This window comes from Zonotrichia albicollis, chromosome 3 (assembly GCF_047830755.1).
Source record: "Zonotrichia albicollis isolate bZonAlb1 chromosome 3, bZonAlb1.hap1, whole genome shotgun sequence".
In the NCBI taxonomy this organism is placed as follows: domain Eukaryota; kingdom Metazoa; phylum Chordata; class Aves; order Passeriformes; family Passerellidae; genus Zonotrichia; species Zonotrichia albicollis.
This window is the reverse complement of record NC_133821.1, coordinates 68,643,790-68,670,202: the sequence shown is the minus strand read 5'-3', so window position 1 is coordinate 68,670,202 and position 26,413 is coordinate 68,643,790. Positions and strand designations below refer to the sequence as shown.

General features: G+C 39.2%; 1 protein-coding gene across 2 annotated transcripts in view; it reads left to right on the top strand.

Annotated features, from left to right (window-relative positions):
• The first annotated feature begins 12,487 nt into the window (after positions 1-12,487).
• The window catches only part of LOC102061612 (plasminogen), a 23,631-nt gene continuing 9,705 nt past the window's right edge, over positions 12,488-26,413 (top strand). Inside the window, exons 1-10 of one of the 2 annotated variants that reach the window (XM_074537777.1) lie at positions 12,488-12,638; positions 15,790-15,925; positions 18,137-18,243; positions 21,127-21,241; positions 22,056-22,195; positions 22,835-22,952; positions 23,084-23,202; positions 24,059-24,221; positions 24,789-24,919; positions 25,679-25,844. In XM_074537777.1, coding sequence (XP_074393878.1) covers positions 12,590-12,638; positions 15,790-15,925; positions 18,137-18,243; positions 21,127-21,241; positions 22,056-22,195; positions 22,835-22,952; positions 23,084-23,202; positions 24,059-24,221; positions 24,789-24,919; positions 25,679-25,844 — 1,244 coding nt within the window. In that variant the 5' untranslated portion in view covers positions 12,488-12,589. Of the gene's footprint in view, positions 12,639-15,789; positions 15,926-18,136; positions 18,244-21,126; positions 21,242-22,055; positions 22,196-22,831; positions 22,953-23,083; positions 23,203-24,058; positions 24,222-24,788; positions 24,920-25,678; positions 25,845-26,413 lie in introns of both variants that reach the window. The other variant, XM_005488083.2, reaches the window with a different exon arrangement.

Genomic DNA, 26,413 nt, shown 5'->3' with positions numbered 1-26,413 from the left:
CCAAAACAATCCCGGCTCCCAAGGAAACGGCGGGCGCGGGGAAGCGCCGGGGAAATAAACACAAAGCAAACAAACAAACAAACAAAAACGGGTGAAATACATTAGAAACGGGAGCCCTCCCACGGGTCCGCTGTAAAAGAAAAGTGTCGAAAGTACATATTAGCTCTCAGAGCTCAGACGAACAAAATTTGCTTGCGGTAGAATTGAAGTCCGTGGGTAATAGGCTCTGTTGGGCTCGGGAGGGCAAGTGACAAGGGCTTGGAATGGAAGTGACAAGTACATGGAATGCACACAAGCTTTCTGCAAATAGCACAAATAGCGAGCTATGGAGAAAATTTCATTTGTTGCCTGATTTAGTAGTTGATTTAAGCAGTGTTTTGGGGGATTCCCCCCCCCCCCCGCGGGATAATTACCTAATAAACTTAAGCATATTTGTCATATTTGAAAACTTGTAAATTCACTTTTGTGTAAAATTTATTTAAAATTGCAGATGTCAATGATCTCTCATACACTAGAAGGTTTGAGAAGTCAGTGCAAGGTTTTTGATGAACGTGGTTAGTTTGTTTAAGAAGTAGAGTTGGGTTTAATTTAGCCTTCAGTTGGCAGCAATTCGCAGAAACTAGAGGTGAGCAAATGCTTGTGACATAGTTCCCAAGCATTGCATCCCTCGAATTCTGTCAATGAATTACACTGGCCTCCAAAAGAATGTACCTTCTGAGACCTGGCTTCCCTGTTCCTCATGTGTTGTTAGTGACAGTCACTACTACACTCTTTTTGTACTCAGCTGCCCTCTGCTTCCTCATATGCTGGCATGCACTCAGCTGATAGGTGGGGATATTTCTGGTTTCCTTAGGCAGGTGTCCTGGGTTGCCTTGGCATAACACAACAAAAACTAAGTGCTCAGCATTCCTGTGCTTCCCTTTATCCTTATCGCATCTCCATTCTTTTATCTCTCTCCTTCATAGTACCCCAGACTCCATGAAATAATGGCCTTGAGCAGCCTGGTCTCACTTTTAGGTTGGCTTTGCACTGAACAAGAGATTGGACCAGAAATCCAGATGTTCCTTCCTGACTGACTTCCTGGCAGCTGAGAGGCTCAGTTATGGCAAACTCAAGACCTGTCATTTTTAGTCACTGACATGGAAAGCAGATTTGATACTGTCTATTTTGGCCAGCAGCGATGGGCTATAAAGCCTTCTAAATAAGCCTGGCACGAGACATCAACAGGTTTTCTGTCACTTCCAAAAGCTTGTGCCAAGTTTCCAGAAACACTTGTTTCAAAAGAATGTCTTTTAAGATTCCTGTGACCATTACATCTTTGACAAACATGAGGTATTTGTGCCATCTGAGATCTGTAAGCAAGTAGTGGTCAGGGCCATTTTCCGTGTCAGGGGAGAATAAATCTGACCTCTTTAGCTGACTTGTTTAGTTGGGTTTTTGGGGATACAGAGAGATGACAATACTGCAGTTCTTACTCATAAATAATAGATAAAACAAATAAGTCTATGTTAAATTTGTTCCTTTCATCCTGGACTAGTTAAAAATCACTGCTGTGGAGTTAAGAATGTTCCAGATAGAAAGCTGCTGTGGATTGACATGCTGATGTAAAGAAGATTTTTTCACCTCATGTTGGTTTTTTGCAAGGTCCTGGGTCTTACAGTTCTTCTGATGTACTTTGCACAGTGCAAAACATGACCTGCTGATATTAAGCAGTTCCTGAGGCTGATAATCACATTTCCATTACAGCTAAAATGTTGCAATGTGTATTCCTTTGTCAGTGTCACAAATCTTTTTTTTTCCATTTCCTGACAGTGAAATTTTAAAAAATATATATTTGGACTTTGCTCATTATTGCAAAAGCAATGCCAGTCAGGAGCAGCACCTAAAGAATGCAGGGAAACCTGTACAGCCCCCAAAATAACAGGATAAGTTTTGTCTGTACTTGATGACCTATGGAACAAACTAAAGAAAAGAAAGCATACTCCAAGCACAACACATCCTGTTTGTAAGCAGAGACAAGTGTGCAATTTCTATTCTGCTGGAAGGAGAAAAGCAAGGCTTTTGAAAAATATGGAACACATATGTATAGAGTTTTTCAATGGCTTCAAAAGCATGTGCTGCATGTGTTCACCTGCTATTTCAGTTTTAGGTGCTTATACAGAGAAAGCTTTCCATTATCTCACATTTGGGATGTGTGGGAAGTAGAAAGGGACATGAGCTAAGGTGGCATGTAGTGGGTCACAGGTGAACAGTTTGTAGATACCAGATGCATTCTGAAAATCTCACAAGAATTCCAGGATGATGAAGAATGGATCAAGGTTCCTGTCAGAACCTAATTTTCAACAAAAGGTAAAATCTGTCCCATGCAGGGACAGCTTCGAGGTGTCACTCGAGTGCACAAAACAGAAACAAGATCAGGGTTGGATAACTTAGAGTGCTAAAGGTGTAGGGATATTTTGGCAGAAGTTAATTGTTTAACTGATCAGTGGGTTATTTTCTCTTGATAGCAATATATAATCGGGTTTCTGGTATTTGGTATTCTGAGCAAACGATCTGATTGTTTGCTACAAGTTGAAGCTTGAGTGGGGGCAACTGAGAGAAGAAATTTACATATATTGTATGGATAAGAAAAAAAAAAGGATCAAAAAGTTAAAGTTAATAACCAATTTCTTTAATAATAAGAGAACAATTGTGCAAGATGTTCTGCATCCTGAGATGATTGCATCTTGCGTGCTAAATTTCTAATGTTTGAATGCAAGTCATAAGGACTAACTATGCTAGAAAGCTGGTGTGCCCCAAATATGTGGATATTGGCAGTAGAAATGCCTGTACATGTTTATTTGGCAATCTAAATTTCTGTGACTACTTCTCAGAGATCTGAAAGTCTTTGAACTGAAAGGATTTCACTGTTCTGTCCTCGACTTGTCTCCTCATCCTGAAGTGGGTGGCCTTAGTTCATGGGGGCAAGTAAGCAGTCTTTTCTCAGAAGAGAGGTAAAGAATGTTCTTTGTTGAGCCTTTGTTGAGCCACATTTACCTTCACAAAGTTCTCTCCAGAGTAGGTACAAGACCAGTTATGATGACAGATTTTATTTTTGTTGTGTATTACCAACTTCTTGTGGTTAGCAGTTCTCCCAAAGCTAAAGTTCTGTAATACAGAAAAGTTTTTTCACATTCTACTACAGTTTTTACTTGTGGGCCAAAAGCAAAAAAACTTACATTAAAATTCAGCAAAACATTTAAAGAAACCTAGTTTCTTCTTTCTTTTTTGTACATGTTTTCTGTTTAGGACTTTAAAATGTTTTAAGGAAATCAAATCTTTGCATATTAATGTAGAGACTTGAAGCAAGACTGGAATTATGAATTGGCACAATTTTATGAATCTGGTATTTACAGGGAATGCAAGATTCCTAAATTTTTAATAAGTAATTTTAAGTATTTTTAATAAATATTTTTTATTTAAATTGACTTAAGTTATTAGGAGAGTTACATGAACAGTCCCTCGTATTTCAATATGCTTAACATACTAGAATGTCTATTTGCTTTGCAATACAAGGAAAAGAAAGTAAACACATTATATTTCACTGCCAGAAAACCAGGTTTCAGAAGCCACAGGTTCAAACTGTGTGTCCAAACAATGATGTCATCAGCCGTCTGAAGACAAATTTTATTGTGTTTTCATATTAGTGTTTCTTGAGCAACATCTCCAAAGGTGTAGCTAAATTTCTACTGATGTTTTCCTGTCCTCAGAATAAGAATGCTAAGTCTTTTTGAAAGCAGGTTATCATTTGTGTTCTCAGGAAACTTCAGGTACTTTGCCACAGGATGGCAGTCTAACAGCACTTGTCAATAAATCTAATTCTTGTGATGTGTTCTGGAAGCGTTGGATATTGGAGCTAGAAATTGCCTGTAACTCAGTGCAGCATTGTTGCTTTTTAACTTTTCAAAAGACAGTTGTTCCCTTTGTGCTGTTAGTGCATATTTGCTTTTTTTTTTCTTTTGTGCTTTTTAATAGCTAAACAACAAGCTTTAATAGAGAGAAACCCAACTCCTCAATATCCCTATCGTATCCTGGGGCTAACAATACTTTATCTGTAGACTAAGTCCTACAATCTTTTTTTTTTTCAGAAATATATTTATTCTTTGAAATGTACTTGTTTTGTTTCAGAGTAATTGTTGATATGGTTCATCAGATATCTTTTCTTTCTTCTAAAGGCTTGGTTGTTTAATCAAGTCCATTTGGAGACTAGTTTGTAGTCCTTCTACATGTTCATGGAGGGGGAGCAGAGACAGAATCCCACATCTAAATAAACTATATTTTGTAAAATTCAGCCTTGGTTTCAGAAAATCTTGCTTGTCTGGAAAACACCTTAAGCTTGAAAGAGTTTAAATTGATGTAAAACTAGGCTAACTCTCCTGCAGGGAAATGGAGAAAGAAGCACCCACAGGTTAATCAAGCCTCCCAGAGCCATGGAATCAGGCCTGGATGGTGGAAAAGGATTGCCACTGGAAGTATCAGGAAAGTCTGGGATACTTCAGGCAGTACTGCAGTGAGCAAAGGAAATTGAGTGGGGCATGTTCCAGCAGCAACAAAAAACAGCAGAAACACACCTGACCCCTAGATTCCCAGTCAGTAAGCAAAGCTAATTCCAGAATCTTTAGCTGTTGTTCTAGTTTTCTACGAATTATTTTAAAACATACCACTTCTAAACAGAATATGTGTTAACCTACCTATGAAAAAAATGTATACCTGCCCAATAGAAATGGACCTCTAAATCTGAACATCTAGATTTTTAAGTCTTCCTGTTGAGCATCTTATAGAAAGTATCTATATCTAGTATTTAGGTATTTTGTCATTGCTATGAAGAACCCTACAAAAACTCGTTTTGGGATTTTTAAAACAGCTACAGCTAAAAAGCAGTGAAATATTTGCAGATTCTCTGCTTACTCCTTAATAACCTTCATCAATGATGTATGGCTTCCATTCTGACCCATTCATAATTTGTTTTGTTCGAATAGCTCTTCTGTAAGAGTCTTGACAGCCCCTTTTCCTTGGATTCCTTCCAAGTCCTGAATATTGTTCCTGTCTCCAAGCTCCTGCTCTCCCTTTCAGTCTGCCCTTCGCTCTGTCCCCACCAGGGCCATAAGAGCAGCTGCCTTTCCCAAGCACGTGGCCCTTGGTGTGGAGTTTCTCACAGTACCCCAGACCCTTGTACTCTAACCAAGGAATGCTGGAAATGGTGGTGGCTCTCCTCCACTTTTCCCTGTGTGATCATGTGAACAGGCTGGCACAGGGCACCATGCTTCAGCCTACAGCCGCTTCTGCAGCCTGCTGTTGCTATTTCCCTCACTAATCAACCAGTGGCACAAGGTCAGAGAAAAACCTGAAATATGAACTCAAAACCAGCTCCCCTTGCTCAGGTTTAGTCCTCAGCATGTCTCTGCCTCGTTCTCCTGTTGTACTACAGCCCCAAGGGCTTTTCTTGAGCTTCATGCTCAGTAAATCTGGATGCTTTCAGAACCTGTTGAGCACACACAAGGCTTGCTGCCATCTGGCACTTGCTTTCTGTCCCCCATGCACTGTTGGCTTTGAAAGTCCTGCCAGAAGTGCTGTTCTTTAGAAAAACATTGGCACCAATTCTCTGTAATAAATGGCCTGGCCCAAAAATTGTTCCTGTTTCTTTTGGTTCCTGTGACACATTCTGCAGGTCCTATGGGCACTGTCTAATGGAAATTTCTGATATTTGATTCTGTCTTTTGCTAGCAGATGCTGAGCTGTGCCTGCTGGGGATCTGTCCCCCTGGGTGATGCTGTTGCCTGCAGAGGCTTTGCACAGTCCATCTGTAAGGCACAGATCCCAGCAGGACAGACATGGAGCCCAACAGCCCCCATGTCACTGAAATGCTGCTGCTGATTCATGTAAACCAAAGGTTCTTGATTTTAAAGTTTAAAAAAGGCTGCCCTTCTTGGAGACTTTAGTCACTGCACCTCTCAGTGCTCTTTGGTTAGACTTGGGGTGACTGTCAAAGTAGCAATGTATTGAGCATCACATTTGGAAACCAGGTGTCTTGCCCAGAAATTTGTGTGACTCATTAACAGCCCATCCTCTTGCTATAGGTTGTTTTCAGGAGCTAAAGACTGTCAGACCTTCACTTTGCAATATTCTGTGAATCTTCTCTGACTTGATTTCACAGTTATTTGAGTCTTTTCTCTCTGTTGTTCTGTGACTTGGGGTAGTTTTTTAGCTTTTGTGAGAATACAGTCTGGATATCTTGCATTATTTTCTCCAGCTGAGTTGCAGCTTTATCTGTTCTCTAGCAGCCTGGGAATTCTTGATTTACTATCAGCCATCTGTCCTAGTTCAGGCACCTTTTCAGGTGATATTTCTGGCAAAATTTCGTGCATTTTCCAGTCTTTGATGTGCCTAAATAATAAATATTTTCTCATATTTACAGTTGAATACTGGGAGAGTGTCATTACTACTAGGACTGTGTCAATATATTGTCATAGAATGTCAGAACTTGGACCCTACAGCACTTCATCATTGGATGGGACTCTGCATCCTTGGCACACAAGCACTGTCCTTCTCATTTCCTCTCTCTGGGTCCACTTTGGTGATCTGTATGTCCTTATTCTGTCACATTTTCAAATGTAGTTCCACTAGATTTTTTTATTTTCCTGTATCTTAACCCTGTAGACACCTGTAACACTTCAAAACTTCCAGAGTTCTAGAAAAGCAATTTTTTTTCCAAGAAGGTATCTTACACAAGATATCAGGAAGACTAATGGGTAGTTTGAAACTAGGGAACATTTTGCAGAGTTTGAAAAACAAGTTTGGAAAAAGTTATTAAGGTAATTCCAGTTGCTGACAGCATCATCTGTTTAATTTTTTACCCCACTTTCATCCACCTTCCACCCCACAGTTTGTGGTGATTCATATTTCTGCACTTTCTATGCCAAAAATAGAACATGGTATGCTACAATCTTTGGGACACACAGCACATGTAAATGGCATATCTTTCAGAAATTTACTTTGAATTAAAATATAATAGGAGCAAATGATAAAGCTGATCAGCAAATTTTCCATGATTTCTAATGCAAAATTTCCTGATCTCAACTTGGGAGTTTACATGAGAGTCAGGAAAAAAAGAGCCAATCAATTTTTCCAATGTTGTCTTCAGCAAATGCAGGCTGTGGAATCCAATGACAAGGTCTTTTTGCATAGGGACATAACAATGATTAAAGAATAGAGGAGTTTTATACAAAATCTATTAAACTGGAACTGCCATTCATTTTATTAGCTTTGTAAACAAAGATGTTATAGTAGGTTATATTCATGCATATAAACACATTCATACAATATGCATGCCCACACACACAAATGCAATTTGTCAGAATATTAAATTAATCTAGAGGTAGGATTCTCAGCTTGCTGACACACTGTTGAAAATCTCTGTGACTCAAGTGTCTTGAACTGATCCCATTCCAAACAGCCCTGAATGGAACATTAACATAATTTTCTGTCTTATCCTTTTAACACTTACTTTCAATAAGATTAAACTGGTTAGAACATTCCTCTTTTATGCAAGTTAATGACACAAGAATGAGCATGGAAATAAACCTATATGTAAGTGACAAGCAGAAAATGCACTTGGAAATTTCAATATACACTTTGTGTGGAAAATGGTGGTAGCTTGTCCCTCTTTTCTGAAACTGTCAGAGAAGTAAAGAACTGTAAACATTTGTCTTATCTCAATGATGTTTGTAGACAGTTGATTTCATCACTGACTGGAACCATCAGTTAGCAAAACACTGCAGCACTGATCATTGTATAAAACTGCCTAAGTGTGTAGAAAAGACCAGAACAGCACCTTACAAATAGCAAGCATTTGCAGGGGTCTTTGGAAGCACTTGAACAACTGTTGGGTAAAATGCAAAATTTTCCCCTGCAGTTTGTCCTTTGCTTTTCTAACCAGAAGTGGAATAATTGTTATGCTTCTTTTCTTCATTTTCTCTTTCACATTCTGCTGCCAAGTTGCTCTTACCCTCATCCAAGGACTCCCCAGTGACTAAACATTTTGAACAGAGTGGTGAAAGGGTTAAGTTGCACCATTAGGTGTCAGAGGAAGGACTGATAAGAGTTCAACAACCCTGCCCCTGCATGGGCTCCAGAGCACAGCTCTCAGCTGAGTCCTGTGACTTGGAACGGCAGAGACAGGAACTGCTGAACACAAAGAGCTGCAGGAATGACCTGGTGTGCGCCAGTCTTTGAGGAGCCTGAATACAAAAAGATTCTCACTTTCTTACAGACTCGTCCGAGAAGAACAGAAAAGGAAAATCAGACATATGGGTTGCATTTCAGGCCCTATTATGTGCTGCTTCTCTGTCTGTGTTTTGCAGCCCCACATGTAAAGAGTGGGTAGCACTCTTTAGGCAGGGTGGTGACAGCAGGACAGCAGGAGAATAACAAAATCAAGGAAGGACAAGTTTGGGTGCAGGACATGTGCTCCCCCTGACAGACACGTGGAGCAGGCTACAGCAGATCACCGCTGCAGTTTTGTTGAACCAATTCCCAAAGCAGTGCTGTTGCTGGATGTTACAGGCTGGGATACTCAAGCAGGGCTCAAAGCTGCACAATTCCTCTGCTGTCTGTAATTCTTGAGCTTAGTTGTGGTTTGTCTGATGTTCTCTGAGTAGGAAATGAAGAATGATATTACCCTCTTGTCTCGCAGCACCATGATGCAGTTGTCCGTCAAGTGCAAAGACTTGTAGCACACTGTGTGCTGAGTGCTGGCTGTCAGATTCCCTATGGCTTTAATGTTCTCCACACCCCTGTTAAAGGCAATTGCACAATCCCACAAATCTGTATTTCCAGATACTTTTTCAGCAATCCAGAAACCTCACTAATTAATTCTTTAGATCTTTCTGGTCTAAAGGTGACACTTAGTTTTCTCACTTCGAGCTTCTCATTTGTCTGACTTTATTCTGCTGGTTTCTTACATTTGGTAGCAGCCAGAACAAATGAACATTTTAGAGACAGAAGCTTTCTCTGCTGGAAAAACATCCTCTCTGTATCTTCTTATTGTCATTTTCCTTACCTGGGATCCATTAACATCTGTGGCCAGAAGTCACAGAGATGAGTTTATCTACCAGATCTTCTGCCCTCTGTGTTCTTTCATGTGCAGAGCAAGGACAGAATTTATTTTTAACTTGGCTACCTTTCCCCCTCCCGAACTCCTCCCTACCTTACGGTCAGCAGCATCTGCTGTTAGAAGCCATCCACATTATCCATCTGGGGTTGCTGCCCAAAGTTCCCTCTCACTTTTGTTACTTTTTCTGTTGGTGTTTGAAAAGAAAGTAAAAATACCTTCCTTATTTCCCAGCTGCTCATAGCTCTATGTCATGGCATTACTCTTTGGAGCAATTACATTAACTCCTTTACTCCATGCTCATCCCAGTCTTGGGCATGTGCAATACCTTAGACATGCCTTTTGAAATTTTCCCTTCCTTTGAAGACATGTAAAGGTAACAAAATCTTTCCTTTGATTCTTTCCTCTTAGCAAGTAAGTGATATCAGTGATATCAGATCAGTGTCTGTTTTCTGATGTTTCCTGATTCTGAAATTTAGAGAATTTATGTTTAAGGGAATTTATTCAAAAAATTTGCTCTGACATTATTTGCAATTACTTTTGGGGGGTATTTTTCTGAACTTACAGTAAATCCAATTTCAAGGGTCAACTTCTATTTAAAAAGCCTCCTACTGTTGTTTATATTTTAACCACTGTGCTAACCAATGTACCCTGACTCTGAAATAAGATCTGATAAACTTCCACCTATGGGTGATCCTCACAGTGATCAAATAAATGAGAACAAACACCACAAGATTAGAACTGGAGAGAGATTTAGATACTGTGTGCATCAGTGAGGGGAAAGAGGAAAGAAGGAAAGGCACAAAAGGATAAATCAACAGTTTACAAGGATCCTGTCAAACATAATGCCTTGACAAGTCACATCCTTGTCACAAGACAACAGTGAGGAGTGCCAGTGTGGCAGATGAAAGACACCTCTGTTTTGTCATTTTCTTGTGGAAAACTTACAGAATGACTGTTTTTTTACCAGGAGCAATTCCTAACAATATTCTCAAGCCCAGTTTTCCAAGATCAGATCCATTTTGGTAGAGATTATTAAGATTTCTTCAAATCTGCATTGCCTTCTTTGAATGAAATGGCAATATGAGTGTTCTTTGCTTTCTTCAGAGCATTCACACCAATGTAGGTGCATTTTAATCAGATTTGAGACAATGATATTGAGAGAAGAAACAGAGCCAAACCAGCAACAACGATAAGGAAAGAGTATAGATTTTGAAGTGTATATAGACCTTTAACATGAGGAAAACTTGCAAAAGAGTCTGCTGACCTGATGCATGCAAATTTTCCCAAACTATCCTGGATATGTGTTAACAAACCTTTGGCTACCACAATTAGCTTCTTTGGTTTTGAAAACCAGTAGGAAAAGCTGATCTGATTAAAATGTCTAACACATAGTGTTTATTGATGAATTTTACAAACTCAGTTAAGACTCACAGCCTTTCAAACCTCCCCATGCAGCAGAAACAGCTGCACTCATCCACTTATGCAGGTTTTTTGTTAGACTTTTACCACCAGATGTGCATAACACAGTGACCCAGTGACTACCTCAGTGGAAATGGGAGATACAGAAAACTGAGGAAGATGCCAGAGATGCTGGAGAGGGCAGGGCTGAGCAGAAAACCGATTTTGCATTGGAGTAAGGAAAAGACCCACTGTGTGATAATATCTGATGGGAAAGAGGCCGAGGGATTGGTGAGCAGATGCTTTTTGTAGCCAGGGAGTCAGGGGATATAGAGCAGGAGAGATTAAAACTAGGATCTAGAGCTAGAATTGAAAATGAGGTTAAGATTGTTAAAAATGTAGAGCTAAACCAGGCTTGAAAAGCCCTCAAAAGCCTGCTTGCTAGTAAAGCCTAGTTGGTGTTCTGCTCCTTTGTTTTACCATTCTTTCCCAAAGAGTAACTGGTCCTAAAACCTGATAAGCCTGATCCCACATGTAATTGCATTATATCCCACCCATTCTCCCTGTCACCCTTCAAATGTTTCCCTGAGCTGAGTCCAGCTCCCATCAGCTCCTCTCCTTGGTCCATCTGCTTTGTTTCCCTGCACTAACATCAGTGGTATCCCAAGCCTCTGCAGATATCCTGTGCTTTTCTCTTGTTCACAAGTTGCATTGAAACAGATTCAAGCACAGGAAACAGCCAAATAGCATGGTATTATACTACCTGACAGGAGAAAAACAGCATAGGACCACAAGCAGGATCAGCTTTAATTTTTTCACACAATCAGTAACATATAAGCTAATGTGGTTCTCATCCTAGAATGCCTCTCTCACATATTTGCTCCTTCACTCCTAGCTTTATCCCAAACCCTCAGTACAGCGTAGCTTCTACTTAAAGCAGGCAGGATGATGTAGAAGCGGACAGCCTCATTAGTTTTTAGAAGCAACTCATGATTCTGTAAACTTTTGGCCTCCAGTTGCAGATGATTGATCCAGCAGTGTGCATTCAAGTCTGTTCTCCCCATCCAATATTCATCCTATTCATTCATTCATCAAATGTGCAAGTGACTGCCTCCGGTGAGTCACTAGCACATTTGATTCAGTAAGTTGTTTGGAAGCAACAGCAGAGAGTTAACATGCTAGAGAAGCCATGAAATGGTGCTGCAGTGCAACTTTTCCAAGGTAAAGGCTGCTTGGGAAATACAGAGTGAGCTGATGTTGAAATCAGGATAACACACAGATGAGCAAAGTCTGACACCCTTGCTGGGTGAGTTTGTGCATGAAGTGTGAGGTGAAATGTCTGGTAAGGAAGAACACTAAATTGCTATCTGTGATTCTTAAACCTAATGTTTAAGGTTCAGAGTATCCTCTTAAATCTAAAGTTTAAAGGAAGTGAAAATTGTATTCTCTTAAATCTAAAGTTTAAAGGAAGTGAAAATTAAGTCCTACTCCCAAATAGAAGAAAAAAAAAAGAAAACTGTAATTCAAGGAGACAGCAGAAAAGGAATTCTTCAATAAAGAAGTAAAACTATTTTACAGAGTTAATATCTGAATCTTATAATCATGCTTACCATGAGATTAAATAGAAGTTGCTCCTTATAAATCAATACAGGCATGCATGGTTGAATTTACTATTGGGACTCTAGTGTAAAGAGAAATTCAGATCCTGCCTGGACACATGATTTCCCATGCTTTCCAGCAGCATTATTCTTGTCTTTTCTCTAGCAGAGAAAGACCTAACCATTTGAGAACTAAATATATCCTGCAAAACAAGAAAGTGCCTTTGCATTTAATAGCATCCAGTAGGAATGATTGAATCTGATTTGGTAATCCATCCAATTCAAGGTTGTTTGAACAGCCACACCACGGCAAGGGGGGAGCAGCATGGGAGAATGATTAACTTAATCCTCCTGCCCTGTTTGTTTGATGCTGCCTCACTCCAGTGCAAGTCAATAAAACTTTGAGCACCGACACACACAACTTCCAGCAAGCTGGCCCAAAATGGGGATTAGCAAAGCTGCCTTTCTCCTCCTGTTCTTTCTCAGCTCAGGTAAGAGTCCTTTGCCTTCTGCTTGCCTGGGTGAGGCTGGGGCCAGACCCTTGCAGGTTCCGTGTGATGAAGGTAGGTCCCCAAATCCCTGCGTCACAGCTCCCCTGGACAATGATGGATTTGGAGCTTGCTGGGCAGCAAGAGCTGCTGCTGAGCAGAGTGAGAGCTGTCATTGCTCCAGTGCCCATTAGAGACACCAGAAGAGGAGCAGCCTTGGTGTCTGCATGGGCGCTGATGGCTCCCAGCAAACATTTCCCTGGCCAGGGACAGGGGCACCCTTGGGGATCAGCCTGTCAAAGGCTTGCACAAAGGCATGGCTCCCTCTGGTTTCAGCAGCCTTTTGTCTTAGGTTTGGGGATTGCTTTTTCTGTTATTTCCAGCCACTGTGATCCTGATTCTGATTGCTCTAAAATTTTTTAATGCTTGTGTAAAACAGAATCATACAGGAAAGGAAAGCTTGTTCTACACACTGCAGTTTCGGTCTTTTTCATAACTGCATTCTTAACAGTGAATTTTTCATTCCATATGATATGGAGACCAAATCTGATCACTGTTCGTTTCTGCAATATTTTTGGCACAAAAAGATATTTTTGTGGAAGATGGTACAAAAATTTTGGAATGCACAAGAACTGAATTGAGCTATTTAGATATATTTCTATGGGTTTCATACATATGAATATTCTCTGTCCTGGAAACTTTAAACTCCAATGAACTGTGAGATTCAGACCACACAGCTTCTTGCAGGCATCTATATAACTGTACAATATGTTGTGATTGTAGTAAAAAATACAGTTGTGAGTGTGCTAATGCTTATATAAAGATACAGTAAAATAGACAAACATTTTACATATGCAGTTTTAAAGCATAAGAAAAAGTAACAGTTAGGAAAATATATCAGTAGATTTTAGCTGGAAATATTGGAGACATGCCCCAGCATAAAAAAAATCTCTTATTTAATTTTTATCTTGATTTAAATTCTAGTTTCTAAGCTCTGTTTTTGCAAAAGAACAGCCTCTGTAAAGTCAAATACCTTCCTCAATTAAGTAGGAATTTTATATAAGGGAGAAAAATATACATTTTGGGCTTTTATCTGAAATATTATACTTTTGTCTTCAAATTCTTTAACAAATGGTAGTAAATATTTGCATTTCTGAATAAGATAATAATACATCTTTCTGAGACTATAAAACATCATAGATATAATGCAAATGGTAGCATGAAAATTTACTGCTTTTTATTGATTGCATATTTTCCTTTTTATTTTCCCTACAAGTAATTCCCTGCTATATAAATAACAGGGAAAGGGGGAAAATACTTTTATCACCCAAAACAATTATGACCCTGTCAATATTTCTAAAATCAAATGTTGTATTAATAGTGACAATGTTGTTGCAAAATGTCAAAACAGAACAGAACTAAGTTTTCATGGAAGCTGTACCATAATAGGAGTTCTTTGCTTGTTTTTCTTTTCCTTGTGGAGAGCATTGCAGCATCCCTATGATATTGTCTTAACCTAGTTTAATGTTTTGTCTCAAAACTCATTTATTCTCAGTGTTTTTGTTTTGAAATAACTAGTGGAAATGCCATTAGACTCTTTTTCACTTATTCTTTTGTTTTCCAGCAGCTATCCTTTTTTTCCATGCCTACTGTTAAGGTAATTGCCAACTCTTAGGGACAAGCTCTTCCCAGGGGTTTTTAAATGCAGAAAAACCCCTGCAGGAACTTCTATGCTCTTGCAATCATATAAGAGGAAGCATATTTTGGCTTTTTTCCCTATTTTTCCAGCTTCAACTTGTAGATGCCAAATGATCTTTAGGAAAATGCCCAATTGCAGGCTGAGCTATCTCTCAAGTGAAGGAATTTAGTAGCAGGATACTTCTGAGCCCACTTCACACTAAAGAGTGTTACTCGGGAAAGGGAGGAGCTGTTGCCATCTCAGCTGGAAAGACATCACTGAACAACCCAGTGGAGCCCCCTCTCACGGGTCTGAGTGGGACAAGGAGGCTTTTTGTCCCTGCTGCTGGCATTGGGCCATGGCTGAGACAGACAGGGGGCAGAGAAAGTGAAGTTCCCCTCTGCAGCATGGCTGTTATTCCTGAGATTCCAGCCATGGTCTGGTTCATCCCCTGTCTGCCTTTTGTTCGGCAATTGCGTAAGGCCAGGCACAGAAGCACAGAGCAGGACTGAGATGTCCTGCAGTGACCAGGGGCCAGGGTGCCTGTCTGGGGTTGAAACCCTACAGAATAGGTAACTCCCAGGGCCAGATGTTCGTCAGAAGAGTCATATGCTCCGCTGATAAAGAAACTGTAAAAATCATAGGACTCATGCAACTCCATGACCCTGCAGCTGGAAGTCATGAACATCACTGTGCTATGCACTAATTCTGAGATTGCAGAGCTGTAACAGGAAAATACTAAATGCCAAAGTCCTTTACAAGAAGAAATGTTCTTGAACAATTTTTGAGTTTACCATTAAACATAGCTGTACTTTTTAGTATCCTATATATTTGACATGCAGCTGTAGCCCAGAGGTTGTTAGGTGAATTTATTTACCACTTTAGTGTCTTGTCTTAATTCATTGCAATGGAGGGCAACAACTGCCACCTTGATTATTAAGTAAGTTCAGTACAGGGTTATTACAAAAATGACAAACTGAACATCTGACAACCTCAGTGACTGAGGATGGTTTGTTTCTTTTAAAATGAGCCTTTGTAAGGAGGTTACTGATAAATCTGAGGTCATTCCATGAGGATAGATGGACAGCATGGGACAAATGTTGTTCCACACGTTTCTTGAGCCCCATTTCTCTGCTTTGTCCAAAGTATGCATGGACAATATTTTCTTTCTGAAACACCTTCCCTCTTTTTTCTCCTTGTGTCATCTTTTGTGCTGCCATTACTTTATACCATAGGTTTGTGTTATCATTGTTCAAGCCATTTCTCTGTCCTGCCTTAACACTGGGTTTTCAGTGATGCTGCCTTTTGCCATACCAAGAAGACATTTTAGATTTACCCATATTTTGTCACCATTAACCCAACTATTCCAGTAATTAAATGGTGATGTCACATGACTAGATGACAAAGAATTTAATGTGAGAGTTTGAAATTAATCATCATTCCCATTTTCACTCCTTTCTCTTTTTTTCATTTTAGTGCAAGGAAGCGTTCTAGACCGCTATGTGAGAACAGAGGGAGCTTGGTTGCTCAACCCAATGAAGCAAGTTTATAGAGCAAATAGTGATGAAGAATGTGCAGAGAAATGTGAAAATGAAGAGAAGTTTGCTTGCAGGTAATTTCCACTGGTTCCCACACACATCTTTCATTGCAAGTGATGGAACACTATGCTTTTTTTACCTGCACTCTGAAATTTCAAGGGTTTTCTTATGACTTTGTGTGGGTTTGAGGTTTGATGGAAAAACAAAAAATGTAAACAAACAGAATGCCTGGGACATATAGATGAAGACAGAAAAAATAGAGAACTTAAGAAAGTTATGTTGAACTTTTATTGAAAAACATTACAATATCTCGATGCACAACTTGACATGTGGCAAACAAACTTGGCATGGTTTTATCAAGACTCTTGCACTCTTTCTGCAATAAAGAGTCATAATTAATTTCTTGGAAATTTAGGATAGGATTGCTTATTTTCATCGCATTGCCTATCTTGCAGATTAATCCATTTTTCAGAATTTTACTAGAATTTGGACTTAGCTAACTGCTATTTACTTTGACAAGGAGATGGCCACCTAGACCTTTATGACTCTAAACCCTTTCAGCCAAGTCCTCTCGCTGCACTTGCATTAACCAGGCTCAAGGGGCTAGAAAGCGTGAAAGGTGTTGATGAACCTGGGTTGTTGGCCTTTGCTCAGGTTTCTGCCCCACAGGAGCCCATTGCTCTGAGCCTGAGGCTGCTGGATCTCCTGTGCCAAAGCTCGCAGCCCACTGAACTCCAGCAGTGTAGCAGGAAACTGGGGCAGTGAGGAGAGATGTCCATTGCTGTGGTGGGAGGCAGTCTGCATATATGGGGCAGAGGGGTTGTCTCTCCCAGTGTAGCCCTTCTGCAGCACGCCTTTCTGAACTCAGCAGAGTAATTGCCTGCAGTGGTGTCTCAAGCTCTTGGTTCTACTCAATGCTTTTATTCAAGGTGGGGATGCAATGGTCCTGACTTCTTAACTGTGTTTTGTAACTTTGGGCTTTAACTCTAATGAGAGTTAAAACCCAGAGTTTTCTCTAATGAGTTTTCTCTAATGAGAAAATGAGACTTGGTCTAAAAAGGTGGAAGCCTGAAGGATGACAGGGGTCTTCTGACTGCATGAAATACCACCTATTCCCCTTGATCCAGCTCTACTCTGAAAACCACAGAGAGGGCAGAGCTGCAGTAGCTCGTGGTTTAGGATAGTAGGGAGGAAGGCAGAGAGGGCAAGTCTGTATATTCAGATTATATATTTACAGTTGGCAGGGAATTAATGTTCTCTTTTGAGGCATATTTAGACACAATATCATTCCTTAGCTTCTGCCCTGGGGTCTAAGCCTGCCATCACTTGGCACTGGAATGACATCAGGTTAATGCCTCCTTAATTAATTACATGAGATCTATTACAATCAAGCAAGAACTGGTGCTGTCTGGCAGGAAGGATGTGGGGGAAGAAAGATAAATGTTAGTCAGAGCTTAGGACCAGGGCAGCACTGCAGCATCCTCACATTAATGCTTCAGACCAATGTGTTCAGATCAATACTTCAGATTCATTATCCCACCTTACAGGTGGATTGGGCCATGCTCCTTAGTTACTTTCCTACTTACAAATTTAACATTACTGACAGCTTAATTGGCTTAACTGGCATAACAGCTTTCTTGTTACCCATTAAATGTCATGCTGCTATTGCTCTTTTCTTTTTGGTCCCAAAAAACAAGCTGTAGGAATTATTTAGCCTGTCAGAAGGTTTCCTTACATACTGTTCTAGAGGCTGCACCATCTGCTCCAGTCTTGCAGTTTACAAAAGGCTATGACTTATGGAGTGCTTACTCTCAGAAGAGTTACCACAAGATAATTTAAGGTCCTAGATTATGTTTTACATGCTCCTTGGTAACTGCTGCATACTGTGGAGAGTATAACTCCTTGAATGACCACTAACATTTTTAAAATAAGGTCAAGGTGCCTTGTGTATATATCCTCTTCAAAATGGTCTCTTGAACCTCTGGCAAGTTGTAAATCCCTGGTTATCATTTCTTCTTGTAGATCCCTTTCAGCCTAGGTTTGATATGAACACTTAGAAGTGACAATCATCACTGAAAATGTGAGCTGTAATACTCAGTGATTTGAAATATCAGTCTTAAATATTGATATTTTCTTAATATATAGAAATTTGAATCCCCGTCTTAAATATCGTCGAACTGTAGTGTTTGATAAAATGACAACTGAATAGTCAAAAATGTTTTCAGGAAAATAAGCATATATTCAGTATTGTTTCTTACATTGCTCTCTTCTCTTAAATTTGACAGGGCCTTCTTATTTACCAGTAAAGACCAGCAGTGTTTAACATTGAGTGAGAACACCAAAACAGCAATGATATTCAGAAGAGCAAGTGCAGTTCTTTATGAAAAAAGAAGTATGTCTATATCTTTTTTGTGTTACTAAACTGTGGTTCAGATAAAAATGATCTATTTTTATAGTATTTGTATATTGTTGTATGATGTTCATACTCTTCAGTTAATTAATTGGTGACATTTTTATCCCATTATTATTTTTATTATGTCATTAATTGATGTGGTGAATTTTATGAATATTTTTGTCAAAGATGAGGATTATTTGACAGAAATGGTCTCTAATTCTTTCTGAAAATAGGAAATGTGTCTCTGAGGAATGGTAACTATCCAATTCTTTATCCTGTTTCAAAAATTATCACCTCATGCCAGATACAAGGAAACAATTGTGTTTTAAGACTATTTTTCAATTTCATTGTCAAGCATGGAGCTCTTGCTGTATACAGGGAAGAAGGAATGTGGTTTATTCTTGATGTAACATAAATTTCATTGTGCTATTCACTGATTTTAATAATACTGTAATACTTGACTTTGGTAATAGAAAATGAACCAGGTTCTCAACTGCTGAAAATCATGGAATGGTTTTGATGGGCCAGTTTCTAAGCAAAAGGCAAGAATCTCAATAACTTGATAGTAAACACCCATGACCTTGAGAAAAATGTATCTTTACTTCTCTGTTGACCTTGAAGACTTATCCCTCCCTGTGGGCTAAGACAATGCTATGTCTATAGCAGCTGCAAAGAGATTTTTAGACAGTAGTTCAACAGCTTTAGCCAGATTGCAGCCGAACATCCAAATGAGGTTTTGTTCAGGCACTGTGGATAAGGGCCTGATAAGGAAGATAAGGAGGTAATTTTTCACAGAAAGATGTGTGAGTACTGGGCCACATTGCCCAGAGCGGCTGTGGAGCCTTCACCCTTGCAGATATTGGCTGGCCAGAGCCCTGAGCAGTCTCACTCACCTTGGAACCTGAATGTGCTATTTCTGGGGCTATGGACCAAAGACAACTGAGGGTCCTTTTCAACCTGGTATTTTCTGAAGCCCTCAGAAAATACTAGGTTGAAAAGGACCCTCAGTTCTTTGGCCAGCTGCATTTTTTCTGCAGGTAATTTAATGTTTAGAACATTAGTTCTTGCATTATACACAGAAACAGGTGGGAATTTCCATACATCACAAATAAGTAACACAAAGAAATCTTCTGCAGTTCTTATTTAGAAGGAAAGCTGAGTGAATCAATTAATGAGTAACAAAGCTGAGAGCTTGTATGAGTAAGTTATATGTAAATAATCGTCTTGGTTTTTCTTACTGTGATCAGGAGTTAGATTGCAAGTTTGGTTTATTTTTGAGATATCCCTTGGATTTACTGAAGTTAGAGCCTGGTACTGCAATACTCACTGGGAATTGGTTACTACATGTTTTGGGGGCTGTAGACACGTGTTTTAGTTTCTTGAAATAACAGAAACACGCCACGAAAAGTGTGAAAAACTTGTTTGTCAAAACCAAAATTTCCAAAAATTGCACCTCTGCCTGCAGAAACCAAAAGATGGACCTTTGTTATCATAAACATCAAATACACAACCTACTGTGCATGTATCAGGTACTGTCTGTGTTGCTCATCCTTGTATCTGCAGTAATTTTTTCAGTCTAAGCAATTACTTGATGAGACCTAGTTGCTATTTATCATTGTGTTCAACAAAAAGGATGACAATTACTATAAAACTGACAGTTTCAGAAGTTATTTTTTCAACAGTATGTGCTATAAAAGAGAAAGTTAATAATTTCTGACTTACAATAAAAGTAACAAGAATTAAAGCTGTATTCTGGAATTGTTACCTACATATCTGTTTGGAAATAGTTAACCCAAGGGACACGGGTTGAGTTTGGGGATCAAAGTTAGTAATTTGTCATCAGAAAGGAAAAGCCCTGAAGGTTATATAAACGGTCAAAAGTTTACACAAACAAGAAGAGTCAGCACTTGACTGATTCAATGTTCAGTGATTGAGGGGTTTAATGTTATTTTATTGCAAAATTGTTTGAGGGATCCAAATGGCTTCCAGCTAAAGTTTCTAGAGTAAACTTGCCTCTATGTATACATTGAAATAAAAGCATTCTTAAGGGTGTATCTGTAAATTCAGGTGTAAAATATCAGCCCTCAGAAAAGCTGAACCATATTTTGGATTCAAATATTAGTTCTTTTTACTGTGGGCAAGACAGGTCTGTGTAAAATGGCATTATTTCTCCAGATTTCTGTTAATCTTCTGCTTGTATGTCAGCTTTGTTACAACTTGGATGCTGGGAAAAACTGTTGCAGAACTCAGTCTCTACTGAATATTCAGTTTGTACACTACTTAAAGACCCCGAGACAAACCAGGTCACAACCTAAAAGACAGATTGCTCCCCAGGGAAATGGTAAATGAGTTTCCTACTTAGTTTTTTCAGCCAGAGGACACATTGCCTGGCAGTGACTGTACCTAAACTGCAGCTGTCTTCTCTTCAGCTGAATTCAGGTGACCATCTTTAAAGATCTGATTTTAATTATTGTGCATAACTATGATAATCTTATAGGAGGTAAGAAAAAGAGAATGTGATTTTATTTTGTTTTAGTATCTATTTAAATGTTTAAAGTGTATTTTATTATTTTAATCTACAATGGTGTGTTCCCAAAATAACTGGCTTTTGTTACACTCCTTTCTCTGGAATTCTGGTGTAGAAATTCTTTTGCTTTCACATACATTTTCAGTCCCAATTAAGTCAACTTAGACATCAGCTATCTAGCAGGTTTGTAAAAATCTAGCAGGTTTTTACAATATAAAATGTCTTGTTTTGAGAACATAAGAGATTCAAAATATGATCAAACATATTTAAGTGTGCTAGCATGAAAATGGATTTTGTGTATGTTAGAATCTAGTGGATATGTCATGATACTGATTAATCACATATCATTTCAGTATATCTTCTAGAATGCAAGGAGGGAAATGGAGTGGATTACAGAGGAACAGAAGCCAAAACTCAGAAAGGTGTGAAGTGCCAGAAGTGGGCTGATAATACCCCACATAAACCAAAGTAAGGTCTTTTTGTATCTGTTCATATGTTTTTCTGAAATTTTGTTAAGCCACACATAGGTGCTAATTTGTCTTGTAAGCAATTTTTTTGGTGTTAGAAATCTCCTTATAAAATATTTTTCTGTCCCTATCCAGAATAAGATAATTCTCCAATCTGAGTTATTACTCCAAGACCTCTAAGTGATGCTACATGACCAACAGAGACACTGTCAGTCTTAGCAGTTGCATTCAAATTTTATGGGCTTTACATGAGCAAAATACTAGATAGAGAAACATCTGATTCTGCTGAAATTAGAATTTTTCAGTAGTCTCACCCGAGCAAGAACTTCTTCTCTTGGCCAAAGGTATAACATGTAGCAGATGAGATAGAGGTGCATAATTTTTTCAGTGAATCCACAATTAACAAGGCAGTATTTCTTGTATTTAATAAAAAACACTTAACTGGGTTTATTTAGTAACCTTCTATTCAGATGCTGTAGCATTCAGGTTACAGAGGACTCACATTTCAGCAAACACATTCTGATTGTGTCTCCCAGGGAACATGGTACCCTGCCTGAGCAATAACTGCTGGAAACCAATAGCTAAAGCAAATGCAAGTGTTAAGGGCATAACTGGCCACAGATGCACTGTATTTCTTGAAGTCTATCATTGTAGCACTTCTCATGCTTCAGCAATTGCACACACTAACTCATAGGGGCCCTCTAAACACCAACATCTACAAAATTTTCCTCAGATAAAGATTTTGTTTTTAGAGCCCTGAGCTGAATAATTGGGACGCTTTCCTTATTCTGTAATCCCATTTAATTCTGTTCCAGTTACACGCCTGAAAAATATCCCAAAGCAGGACTGGAGGAAAACTACTGCAGAAATCCTGACAAGGATGTAAAGGGACCCTGGTGTTACACAACAGATCCTGATACCAGATTTGACTACTGTAACATCCCTGAGTGTGAAGGTCGGGACACACATACTGACTTCTTTCCAATTTTTTCAAGATGTGTTGAAGAATGTGAAGTTATTCAGACACTTTTATTTTTAATTGAGCATTTGTTTCAAACTTGAATTTAGTTCAACACGAAAATTTCCAAAACATTTTCAACATCAACAAGGAAGATATCAAAAGACCCTGAAAACATCAACACAAAGTATTTTTTTCCCTAGATAAAAAAGGCATATGGGTGTATTGATATATCATAAAATTAGAATTGAACAAAATGACAGTTGCTAGTGCAGAACTCAATAATTAATTGAAGTAGCAAATTGAAGTGACAGTAGCAAAGCACAAATTTTAAATTATATATTAATAGATTCAATTTGGTTCTTTTAAAGCCTGTAGTCTGTAGTGTTGGTTTGAGAGTTGTTTTTTTTTTTTCATGGAATAATACAACAACTAAAATGACTTTAACAAGTTGATTGTTAAAGTAATCTTACCAAGGAAACTAAGCTTTTACTTTGCCGAAAAATGACTGTACTACGGCCTTGTGCTCTGATCAGGCTCTTGTGCTTCGTGTGAGACAACTAGGAATGTTTCTGGACCAGTTGATCAGAGGTTTTCTGTTTCTCTTGTCCTTACTCTGCCTTGCTCCTACAGTAGAGTGCATGCACTGCAGTGGAGAAAACTACCATGGTGTGGTTGCAACAACAACGTCTGGGCTTGAGTGCCAGCGCTGGGACTCCCAGGAACCTCACTCCCATGGATACCTCCCAGAAAAGTGAGTCAGGTTCTGTGATGGGCTCTTTATCACCAGTGGTGGGCTGAAGACCACCCTGCACCAGACAGGAGAATTGTTACAGCTATTAGTAGCGTATCTTAAAACCTAAAAATCTTATTTTTCTGGTTCAGTTTTCCAGAGAAGGATCTGAAGAATAATTATTGTCGTAATCCTGATGGAGAACCTCGGCCCTGGTGTTTCACTACCAGTCCAACTAAACGCTGGGAATATTGTGATATTCCTCGTTGCAGTGAGTCTGGCTTCTAGGCTTCTTCCAGTCAGAGTGGTGTGAGGATCTAAAACAAACAGAAGAGGTCCCAAAGATAAGAAAAGTATAAAAGACAGCTGAATTTTATCTCAGGGAAAAAAATTAATCACTTTAAATGAACTTCTGATAGCTTTATTGCCGCTAGACATTTCTGTCCTAGGCATTTCTAATGGTTTTGTCTGGAGCACATCTCCCTTCCTTGGTGTGTTTTCCTATGACCAGGCATTTTTGCTCTTTCTTCTGTTGTTCCTCTTTTGATTCCAAGAAATTTCACTCTTCCTGAAAATACTTTGGCTTTTGCTTTGCTCTTGCAAATGAATTCTCCACCTTTTCAGTTTTCTTTTCCCCTAAAGGCCTGTCCTTGCCAGAATACTTTTCTTTGGGATTCTCGCTAGACCTCATCCTTGCTGTCTCTCACCAGCCAATGTCTATTTTACATGTGCACCTGTCTGTATCACTGATGGGCCAGACACTTTCACCACAGTTTTCTTCACAGTATTACCACTTGCTCACTTTCCAGATCTGTTATGATGAGGATGCTAGAATTTTCATATCCTGACTTCTGTGTCCTGGCTGCTGTAAAGAGACAGATGCAAATGCCCTTCTAGCAGCCTGACTGCTTGTGAAGAACTCAAAATGGGAGAAAGAAAAGTCAAGAAAGATACCTTTAGATCTATTATCTGCCTTTTGGACTTTTCAAATATTTTGATATTTAGAACTTACCTGCAAAGAAATCTAAAAAGCCCACTTGATTATAAAGATCAGAGTGGTTTGTTGCTTTAGTTTTTTACTATATCTAGAAGGCACAGATTAATTTCAGTTCCTTTTTCTGTCACAGCAACACCCCCACCACCTCCTGTCCCAGGACGCCAGTGTCTCTCAGGGAGAGGAGAAGACTATCGAGGCACAATATCTGTTACTGAATCAGGAAATACCTGCCAGGACTGGAGCTCTCAGTCTCCCCACAGACACGCTCGCACTCCAGAAAACTATCCCTGCCAGTAAGTGAAACCCCTCTGTTACTCCGTGTCCATGAGAAATGCCAAGTCTCAAAATTACTTCAGCTTTCTTCATCTGTATTGCAAAGTCCTTCAGTTACACCAGCATTCATCACCTGCTGGATCTCATATTTTCGATTTTTTCATACATTTCTTCTTATTGACTTCTTTGTTCTTGAATTCAGGTGTCTCCTCTTGTGACTTTCAAGCTCTTCTTGGCTGACTCTTTCCCTCCTCATTTCATCCTTTTACTGTATGGTTGCTCAGATGAAACCATGTGGAGTAAGAAGGGTATAGCTATGATATTTGCTTGGGGCTAGATTCTTTCACCCTAGATTCTCTCTGCTGTGCTACTCTTGACTTTGAAGTATTACAGTCTCTTAACTCATTCATCAGTTGTGCAGGTATCTGGTTTAGCACATACAAAACACCAGCGAATTGCAATTATTCATGTGACAAATGGCATCAGTAAATACAACATTAAACTAGGCAGCAAGAGATTCTCCATGTGTTCATAACTTTTAATAGATTTCCAAGAGAGACTTTTATCAGCCAAGTTTTCTGTTCTAGGGGCCTAGATGAAAACTACTGCAGAAATCCTGATGGTGAGAAGAGGCCATGGTGTTACACCACCAACACAACTGCCCGGTGGGAATATTGCAACATCCCCTCCTGTGACAGTGCCAAGCCAGAGGCCCCTGGTAAGAGCAGGAGGCAAGTGGAAGTGAAGGGTCATCATGGTTCATTTTGAAAAATCTCCTATGACTCTGCTCAGTTGCATTGCTGCTGTCACTGTGGGCATTGCCGTGTCTAGTTGAGCTCCTGGGTGTGATGTGGAGCCCACACTGGTGTGTACAGTCTGGCAGCCAAGTGCAGAAGGTTTTAAGTCAGCTGCTGCCTCAGATCAGGATATTTTGCTGTAAAAGAATCTTTTCATTTTGCCCAGTGGTGGTTACCTCCACTGTTATATTTTTAAATGCTCCATGGAAAAGTTAGTTAGCTTTACATGCCAGTTCCTTAATAACTGAATGTGTAGCAAAATCTAAGATAATTTAGGAGCATTGAACCAAGACTCCATAGAAAACAATAAGAAGAAAACTCTCCTTACACAAGGTAGTCTTGTTCCACACACAGGTGGTATGGCAAAGACACAGGCAGCCCCCATCCTGAAAAATTTTGATTTGTATGCTGAATATTTGGCTTGTTATCTGAAATAAATCCCCATGTATGACAGTAAAATTAAGTACAAGTGCTTTTAATCTAGCATATAATGAAATTTTTGCAAGCATCTTTTGAAATCTTCCTTTTGATCTACTGTCTGAGAAGGATTCTGTTACAGAAAGCATGATGTGGTGGTCAATTAAATACTCTGGCTTCTTGTTTTCTGTTGTCTTTCTATGCTTAAGCATCAATGTCAAAGAGTTAAGATGCAAGAGATTGGTTTCTGTTATTCACTGCAGCTGTGGATGTGCCTGAGCAGGCTGAGGTTACTGAGGAGTGCTATCAGGGCAATGGGGTCACTTACCGTGGCACAGCTTCTTTCACTCGCTCGGGGAAGAAGTGCCAGGCCTGGAGCTCGATGTCGCCGCACCGGCACAACAAAACGGCCAAGAACTACCCCAACGCGTACGTGTGCCTCCCATCCGGCTTTCCTTGGGCAGTGGTCGTTCCATTGAACTTGTTTTGATGTGCATCATCATTGCACAACTGTGATTATAAAGCTGGGAAGGGATTGTACTAGATAAAAATAATCCCTTCCTTTTCTTCTTCTTTTATCATGGAAACATTTTTTATTAACTTCATCTTGAAAGAAACCACAGGTGCCACTATTATACTTTAGACTAATTAACTGTGTGTTTCTACATTGCTTCTAAGGCAATTAATAGTTATAATAAATTTTCCCTTATGCTAAATGAATTGTTTCTATGCATTAATTTATTCATGAGTTTAAGTCTTTGCTTCCTAGTCTGCAAGTCATTAAAACTTTGAAGAAGGGATAGATTGTTTTCTTATTCCTAATATTTATCACTTATTTTTTCCAAAATGCAAAAAACTATTCCTTTTTTAAAACCATTGCCATATTTGAAAAAAATAAATTATATCTTTGCTATACATGTCTGTATTTACTTATCTGGATTTTTACATTATATTCTACTTTAAGTGTTAATCACTGAATAAGTATTTGCATATTTAAA